This window comes from Piliocolobus tephrosceles, chromosome 8 (assembly GCF_002776525.5).
Source record: "Piliocolobus tephrosceles isolate RC106 chromosome 8, ASM277652v3, whole genome shotgun sequence".
NCBI classification, from domain to species: domain Eukaryota; kingdom Metazoa; phylum Chordata; class Mammalia; order Primates; family Cercopithecidae; genus Piliocolobus; species Piliocolobus tephrosceles.
The window spans coordinates 97,991,698-98,000,828 of record NC_045441.1 but is presented as its reverse complement, the minus strand read 5'-3'; the positions used below and the strand labels follow the sequence as shown (position 1 = coordinate 98,000,828).

The 9,131-nt window shown below is 48.8% G+C and overlaps 1 protein-coding gene across 7 annotated transcripts in view; it reads left to right on the top strand.

Moving 5' to 3' along the window:
• The first annotated feature begins 1,243 nt into the window (after nucleotides 1-1,243).
• The window catches only part of SRPK2 (SRSF protein kinase 2), a 296,676-nt gene continuing 288,788 nt past the window's right edge, over nucleotides 1,244-9,131 (top strand). For 3 of the 7 annotated variants that reach the window (XM_026446893.1, XM_026446892.1, XM_026446891.1), the window contains exons 1-2: nucleotides 1,367-1,397; nucleotides 1,487-1,541. In XM_026446893.1, the coding sequence (XP_026302678.1) occupies nucleotides 1,382-1,397; nucleotides 1,487-1,541 (71 nt within the window). In that variant the 5' untranslated portion in view covers nucleotides 1,367-1,381. Of the gene's footprint in view, nucleotides 1,398-1,486; nucleotides 1,542-9,131 lie in introns of all 7 variants that reach the window. The other 4 variants (XM_026446899.1, XM_026446896.1, XM_026446894.2 and 1 more) reach the window with 3 other exon arrangements.

Genomic DNA, 9,131 nt, shown 5'->3' with positions numbered 1-9,131 from the left:
GTGGGAGATTATCTTTGTTCTTAGTAGATATTTACTGAAATATTTAGGGATAAAGGGTAATAGTGTCTACAAAAACTCAAATGATTCAGCAAAATAAACCATACACACAGACACATAGCAAATGTGGCAGAATGTTAAAAATTGGTGAATATGGGTTAATTTGGCTGTGAATTATATTTTCCTTGTAACTTTTCTATAAAGGTTTGATATTTTTGAATACAAAAAGTTAAAGGCTCTTCAAAATCCAAGCAGCTTTTCCTGTACTGTTTTACCATCCTTAGAGTAAGCCACCTTGTCAGTTGAAGATACAGTTGTGTGACCAAGGAGGGAGTTAACGGTCAGGATGCTTATCTTTCAAAAACTATTGTAATTATTTACATAAATAAGGGAACATTGTAGTTATCTTTTTGTGCTACTATCAACTTGATTCACATCTTTTGTAGGCAGCCTAATAAGGTGGAGTTTGTCGACAGCCAGCCAGGCCTGAATTTCGATCCTGGCTGGTTAAACTGTTTAACCTCGTTGGAACTCAGTTTGCTCATTGCAGGATGCAGAAAATAACTACTTGGTGTGATTGTTGAATTGTTATACACATGGTGTTTACGGAATCGGGTTTCAATTCATGTGCAAAACCTTTGTCGTACTTTGAATGCTATCTGTATCTTTTCCTTCATTAAACTCATGCAATCCTGGAGGGCACGTAGAGGTGGGAGAGAAAATGACTTCTCCAAGGTCACACCGCTAATCGTGGACCCAGGTTTCCCAGCTTTTGGTCGTGTGCCCTTTCCACGCCCGCCGGAGAGGTGGAAGCGGCGCTCATGGGGATGCAAGGATGTAGAGGAGCAAAGGGAGAGAAGAGGCCGCGGGAAGAGAGGTGGTGCGAGACCCGCGGAGGCGCCGGCCAAGGAAGGGCGCATGGAGCGGCGGGCTGCGCGACCGGCCGGGGTGCGGAGGGGAGAGGCCGCGGCGGGGAGGGAGGGTCCCGCGGGTCCGGTGCCCGGAATAGGCGGGCGGCCTGGGCCAGCCGCAGAAGCGCAGGAGGCGGAGGCCCGGGCCGCGGGCTGGGGTGGAGGAGGCCGAGGGCCAGCGCGGCCTTGGGCGGCGACCACCTCTGCACAGGTGGGAGGGGCGGGGGCGCGGGGCGCGAGACTCGGGGGTCCCGACCCCCGGGGCTGGCGGGTGGGGGCGGGGCGGGGGCGGGGCCGGCCAGGGGCGGGTCTTGCTGGGTCCCTGGTGGAGCGGCGGCGGTGGCGGCGCAGGCGCGGTTCCCGCCTCCTCCCGGCCGGCGGAGCTAGTGGAGGCTGCAGCCCGGCTCGTCTCGGCGCCCGCGTCGCCGCCGCAGCCGCCGCGAAGCCCCCCGCCCCGCTTCCGCCGCGTCGGAATGAGCTCCCGGAAAGGTGAGTGGCCCGCGGCGCGCCCTCTCCCCGCCACGCGGCCGGCCCTGGCGGGCGGCCCGACCGTTAATGTGTGTCTTCTCTTCCCCCAGTGCTGGCCATTCAGGCCCGAAAGCGGAGGCCGAAAAGAGAGAAACATCCGAAAAAGTGAGTCCACGCTGCGTCTGGCCCCGTTCCCCACCCCCGCCCCGTCCGGGGCGCCCGCGGCCGCGCAGGGGAAAGTTGTCCAGGTCCTCCGGCCGGCGGGCGGGCTGGTCCCCCAGGACGCCGGCGCTCGGCTCCTGCGCCCCGCGGGCGGCCCGGGGGGAGGGGCGGCGGCGGGGGAGGGGCGCGCGGGCCGCCGCCGGTTCCCGAGCATCACGGAGCCTCTACTCCGCGCCCTCCCTCCCTGGGTCGCCACCGGCCGGCGGGAAGGCGCCGGGCGGGGCGCGCGCACCCGTCCCCTGCGCGCGAGCTGGCCCGGGGGTCGCGGCCCTTTCCGGGAGGGGCTCTGGCCCGCCCCGTGCAGGACTGCGGCGGCTGCGCTGCTCCCACCTGAGCCGCCGGCCGAGGAGTCGGAGGGGCCGAGTGTGCGCGAGGGCGTGTGTCTCGCCTCCCCTTCCTCCCCGGCCCCCGCCTGTCGGCCTTTCTGCTGAGAACCGGAGCTGCTTGTCAAGTGGTTCGCCTCGGGCGTGTTCCTGGCGCGAGTTCAGTCCCGAGACCTGTGCGTTTCGGCTCTCGGGTTTGGATTCGAAACTTTCCGCTCGGGTCGAGAGTGACTTGGGTGCGCTGGGGCCGCCGGGGTCGCGGGCTGCGCGGGGCGGTGGGCGTGTGCGCCGGAGCCGGGCGGAGTGGAAAACGCGCCCGGGCTGGCCACCTCCAGTCTGGCCGCTCACCCGAGCCGGGGGGCCGCTGCCCAAGAACCCTTTCCTGGAGAGCTGCTCCGAGATCGCACAGCGCCGCCGCGTCTTCTCCTTTTCCACTCCTCTCTCCTTATTTTTTTGATTTACCAGCGTTCAACATCGTTATCTCTTCCTCTAGATTAATTGTTTCGCTCTTTTGAGCAATACTCCGTGTGGCATCTTTGGTACTATGGGGAACGAGAGTCCAGCATCATCTCTAATAAAATCCAGAAACACTTTTGGTTGTTTCCTTTGAGGGGTATCTCGCACCTCGCTCAGACTTTTTTCCCCTTCTCGTTGGCCTTGGTCCTTCAGAGTTTCACAGAATGTGGATAGTGACTTAAAAATAACTTTCTAAAGAAAAAAAAAAAAAACCAAAAAAACATTATAGTAAGGGGAAACACTTCCTAAAGACTTGAAGAACTAATTGGTGGGTAAAAATTTGATACTGAATTCATAAGATGTTAAAATGGACTGGATTTTTGGTAGCTTTAGATGCGTTTAAAAAAATTAGTACTAGCTTTCAAGTGAATTACAACCTTAGATTTCAGATTTCCTTTGGTGAACCATGGAAGTTTACCCAGTGGTAAGGAGAACTGTAATGTTCAGGATTCTGAATAAGTACTGGGTTTTAATCACAGCTCTCAATTCAAAGCATTGATTTAATTTCACGTAGTCTGTTATATTCAGAAACATATAAGTGGAAAAAGTATGACCCCAGTGTTGGAGATGGCTATGTGTGCATGTGTATACAAACAGACACGTATGTGTGCATGTTACCTATACGTACATGTAGAAAAACAGTTCTAATTAAGTCAGTATGTGTCTTGTATTTGCATATATTAGGGTATGATTTTCCTAATGGTCGAGGGCTTTTTGGTGGGCCACAGTTTGGATTTATGTGGTAAGTTTATGAAGACTTAGTGAATAGCCACAGTACTCAGCTTATACTCTTACAGATTAATCTGCGAGTTTCTCCCACTGTGTATTGTGTATATGTGATAGAATTTGAGGGGGAAAATAACACACCAGCTAACGATGAACTGACTCTAGTCTGTAAGGTAATGGGACCAGCCCAATTATATAACTGATTGAGGCAATGCCATTTTTCACTTAACTCTTTGAATCAATACATTATTTTATGTAATTATTTTTTTGAGACAGAGTTTCGCTGTTGTCGCTCAGGCTGGAGTGCAATGGCCGAATCTTGGCTCACTGCAACCTCCGCCTCCCCGGCTCAAGGGATTCTCCTGCCTTAGCCTCCCGAGTAGCTGGGATTACAGGCACCCGCTCCCCAGCCTAGCTAATTTTTTTTGTATTTTTTAGTAGAGACGGGGTTTCACCATGTTGGCCAGGCTGGTCTGCAACTCTTGACCTCAAGTGATCGACCTGCCTTGCCCTCTCACAGAGCTGGGATTACAGGCGTGAGCCACCGTGCCCGGCCTGAATCAAGACATTATTTAAAAGAAATGTTTGATGTTATTTATTTATTCATGTATTAAATAGGTATTTACATGTCTTTCTTTGGAGATGGTGATAGAGGTTTTTTTTTTCCCCCTCCTCGAGACCGAGTCTCGCTCTATCGCCCAGGCTGGAGTGTAGTGGCACGATCTCGGCTCACTGCAACCTCTGCCTTCTGGGTTCAAGCCCATTCTCCTGCCTCAGCCTCCCGAGTAGCTGGGACTACAGGCGCCTGCCACCACGTCTGGCTAATATTTTGTATTTTTAGTAGAGGTGGGGTTTTACCGTGTTAGCCAGGATGATCTCGATCTCCTGACCTCGTGATCCGCCTGCCTTGGCCTCCCAAAGTGGTGGGATTACAGGCGTGAGCCACCGCGCCAGGCAGGTGATAGAGTTTTGCACAAGACAAAGCTCCTTGCAAAGCTAACCCTGGGAGGTCTAGAGAAAACCACAAAGAGGGTGACAAAAGATAATTTCAGATAGAGCTAAGGGATAGGAAGAGGGGACATCTTAAGTAATAATGATAGATGACATTTGAACACTGTGCCAGTCACTCTGTCGATTGCTTTACATGTACCTTGTGACAACCCTAAGAGGTAGGCACCGTTATTACTGACATTTTACAGATGAGGAAACAGGGACACAGCAAGAGTAAATAACATGCCCATCTGTTGAATCAAGGCAGCCCAGGACCAGAGTCCACACTGCACTCTCTGAGAAATGACATTTGAGCAGGATCAAGAATGAGGAGGAGATCCAGTGTGGCAGAGGCCCTGGGGAGGAGTGGGCTGGAAGTATTCGAGGAACCCAAAAGTCAGGGTGGCCAGAGTGGCCCGGAAAGGTTCATGGGAGGCCAGAGTCAGAGCGTATCTGCCCTCGTAGGCCATTGGAGGCTTACATGTGGAAGGGACAGGTTCTGATTCCTGTTTAAAAAGAGGGCTGCTGTCCGGGCGCTGTGGCTCATTCCTGTAATCCCGTAACTTTGGGAGGCCCAGGCAGGCAGATCACAAGGTCAGGAGATCGAGGCCATCCTGGCTAACACCCCATTTCTACTAAAAATACAAAAACAAAAATAGCCTGGCATGGTGGCGGGCACCTGTAGTCCCAGCTACTCGGGAGGCTGAGGCGAGAGAATGCCGTGAACCTGGAAGGCAGAGCTTGGAGTGAGCCGAGATTGCACCACTGCACTCCCGCTTGGGCAACAGAGGGAGACTCCATCTCCAAAAACAAAACAAAACAAAAGGCTGCTATATGGAGAATAGATTGTGGGGAAGGGGTAGTAGTGGAAATAGACCTGGCCTGCAGTAGTCCGTGGGAAACCAGGTGACGTGGTTGAGTGTGCAAGGATTGGCACCTGAGAAGTGGTAAAAGAATCTCTTGGAGACTAGTATTTTCAGGGTACCCTGCATTTTACAGATAGCTCTGACAGGTTAAGCCCACAACAGTAGCTTCATTTGGATCAGAATTCAGGTTTCCTGAAGCACTGTTTTTGCTTTTTGATTAATTTTCCAGAGGAGGAAAAGGAGTAATAGATAAAATTTTAAACTATTAATATGATGATTGGCAAACTTGAATTATGTGACTGTGGGTCTGGCTTGGTGTAATATGATTTACTTTTGTCATTATCTACTTTTGTATATGCAAGTTGGCTTTTAATTTAATTTTAGTTCAGTTCAAATCTGTGAGCTTTTATGAATTGAGCCAGTTCCTAGAGGCTACTTTTATGGTACACTGGAAATTGTTGTTGTCAGGAATAAGATTAAGATTATTTAGTGGGTCAAAATTATAATCCTGTTAGATTGTCCTGTGGGTTTGGTTTGCTAATTATTAATTGTGCTGCTTTGTGAGTAACACGCAGCACGGAAAGACTGTAGTGCTGTTTAATCACAAATCTTAGAAATTAGCTACATCACATAGCTTGGGATAAATTTTTGCCTTAGGGTATGTTTATATGTAGGTACAATTTTTAAAAGATCTCTCTCATTTTTTTTTTATAACTCTTTTCTTGGGATATAGTTCACATACCATAAAATTTACCTTTTAAAGTAGGCCATTTACAGATTTTTAGTCTATTCATTAAATTGTGCAGCCGTTATCTAATTCTATAACATTTTCACTTCCCCAGAAAGAAACTCCATATTTATTTCCCAGTTATTCTCCATTCCCCTTCCCGCTGCGTTGGTAACAACTAATTTACGTTCTAAGTCTCTGTCAATCTGCTTATTCTGAACATTTCATGTAGATGGAATATACAGTATGTGGCTTTGTGTCTGGTTTCCTTAGAACAATGTTTTCGGGGCCGGGCGTGGTGGCTCAAGCCTGTAATCCCAGCACTTTGGGAGGCCGAGATGGGCGGATCACGAGGTCAGGAGATCGAGACCATCCTGGCTAACACGGTGAAACCCCGTCTCTACTAAAAACTACAAAAAACTAGCCGGGCGAGGTGGCGGCGCCTGTAGTCCCAGCTACCTGGGAGGCTGAGGCAGGAGAATGGCGTGAACCCGGGAGGCGGAGCTTGCAGTGAGCTGAGATCCGGCCACAGCACTTCAGCCTGGGTGACAGAGCGAGACTCCGTCTCAAAAAAAAAAAAAAAAAAAAAAGAACAATGTTTTCTAGGTTCATCCATGTTACAGCACGTATTGGTACTTAGATCCTTTATATTGCTCAATAGTAGTGTTGATATGCCACATTTTATCCATTCATCTATTGTTCCTTAGAATTTTTCTATTTCTGGCCAGATGTGATGGCTCACACCTGTAATCCAAGCACTTTGGGAGGCCAAGGTGAGCAGATCATGAGATCAGGAGTTCAAGACTAGCCTGGCCAATATGGTGAAACCCTGTCTCTACTAAAAATACAAAAATTAGCCAGGCATGGTAGCGTGCTTCTACAGTTCCAGCTACTCGGGAGGCTGAGGCAGAAGAAGCGCTTGAACCTGGGAGACGGAGGTTGCAGTGAGCCGAGATCGTGCCACTGCACTCCAGCCTGGGTGACAGAGCAAGGCTCTGTCTCAAAAAAAAAAAAAAAAAAAAAAAAATTCTGTTTTCTTCTTGTAAAATTTTTATTAAAACGTTTAATTTTGAAGTAATTTCAGACTCACAAGACCTTGCAAAAGTGGTACGGAGTTCTTTGTGTACTCTTTATTCAACTTCCCCCACGTTGATATCTTAACCATAGAACATTGTTGAAACCAATAAATTGACATTGACACAATGTTATTAATTCAAGAAAGATTTTACCAGTTTTACATGCACTGTTTGTGTGTGTACTTCTAACAAATTGTATCATTTGTGTAGATTAGAATAATCACCACAGTCAGGATGCCAAACTATTTCATTACCACAAAGAACAGTCACACTCTCTCTCTTCAAATCTAAGCTTGACAAATACTGATTTGTTCTCTATCACTTAAAGTTGCCACTTCGAGAATGTTATATAAATGGAATTATGCAGTATGTCACCTTTTGTGATTTGCCTTTTTTCACTCAGCGTAATGCCCTTGAGATTCATCCATGTTGTTGCCTGTGTCGGTAGTGCATTCCTTTTTTTTTTTTTTTGAGATGGAGTTTTGCTCTTGTTGCCCAGCCTGGAGTGCAATGGCACAATCTTGGTTCACTGCAACTTCTGCCTGCCGGGTTTAAGTGATTCTCCTGCCTCAGCCTCCTGAGTAGCTGGGATTACAGGCATGTGCCACCGTGCCTGGCTAATTTTGTATTTTTAGTAGAGACGGGGTTTCTCCATGTTGGCGAGGCTGTCTCGAACTCCTGACCTCAGGTGATCCACCGACCTCGGCCTCCCATAGTGCTGGGATTACAAGCATGAGCCACCGCTCCTGGCTGTGCTTTCCTTTTTATTGGTAACAAGGATTCCATTGTGTGGATTAACAGTTTATTCACAGGCTAAATGATATCTGGGTATACTTTGCTTTTAGTTTTTTTTGAGATGGAATCTTGCTGTGTCACCCAGGCTGGAGTGCAGTGGTGTGATCACATCTCACTGCAACCGCCGCCTCCCAGGTTCAAGTGATTCTCCTGGCTCAGCTTCCCAAGTAGCTGGGACTACAGGCATGTGCCACCACACCTGGCTAATTTTTGTATTTTTAGTAGAGATGGGGTTTCACCATGTTGGCCAGGCTGATTATGAACTGCTGGCCTCAAATGATCCGCCCGCCTCAGCCTCCCAAAGTGCTGGAATTACAGGCGTGAGCCACTGCGCCTAGCCTGGTGAGACAATTTTGGAATGTAGTGATACAAGTTTATATCCTTATTCAGTAAGCCTCAACCCTTCTCTGTAGTATAAATTGAAGCTCATAAGCCCATGACTTTGGAATACTTCTCATGGATTGCCTAATTTTCATTTCTTTCTTTCTTTCTTTTTTTTTTTTTGAGATGGAGACTCGCTCCGTCATCCAGGCAGGAGTGTAGTGGCGCGATCTTGGCTGGCTGCAAGCTCCGCCTCCTGGGTTCACACCATTCTTCTGCCTCAGCCTCCTGAGTAGCTGGGACTACAGGTGCCCGCCACCACGCCTGGCTAATTTTTTTGTATTTTTAGTAGAGACAGGGTTTCACCATATTAGCCAGGATGGTCTCAATCTCCTGGGCTCGTAATCTGCCCGCCTCCCAAAGTGCTGGGATTACAGGCGTGAGCCACGGCGCCTGGCCCTCATTTCTTTTTTTTTTTTACACATTTGTTTATTCAACAAACATTTTTGCTTACCACCTCTACAATAGAATACAGTAAATGGACACAAAGCAGATACCTGGTTCTGCAGATAGCTAGTGCCAGGGTGTGTGTTGGATGCTAAAAGAGTAAGATAATTAAAGTAGAAGAGATTGCATTGTGAAAAGACCATTGCAGGCCAGTGTGATGAGGTACAGTAGTGCTTAGATTTCTTTTTTTTTTTTATTTGAGATGGAGTCTTGCTCTGTTGCCCAGGCTGGAGTGCAGTGGCCTGATCTCAGCTCACTGCAACCTCTGCCTCCTGGGTTCAAGTGATTCTGCTGCCTCAAAATCGTGAGTAGCTGGGATTACAAGCGCCTGCCCCCATTTCTGGCTAGTTTTTTGTATTTTTAATAGAGACAGAGTTTCACCATATTGGTCAGGCAGGTCTCGAACTCCTGACCTTATGATCCACCTGCCATGGCCTCCCAAAGCACTGGAATTACAGGCTTGAGCCACTGCGCCTGGCCAGATTTCATTTTAACATTGTCATTTTAATGAAATAACTTTTTTTTTTTTTTTTCTTCTTGAGACGGTCTGGCTCTGTCACCCAGGCAGGAATGCAGTGGCATGATCTTGGTTCACTGTAACCCCCGCCTCCGGGGTTCAGGTGCTCCTCATGCCTCATCCTCCCGAGTAACTGGGTTTACAGGCATGCGCCACCATGCCCAGCTTA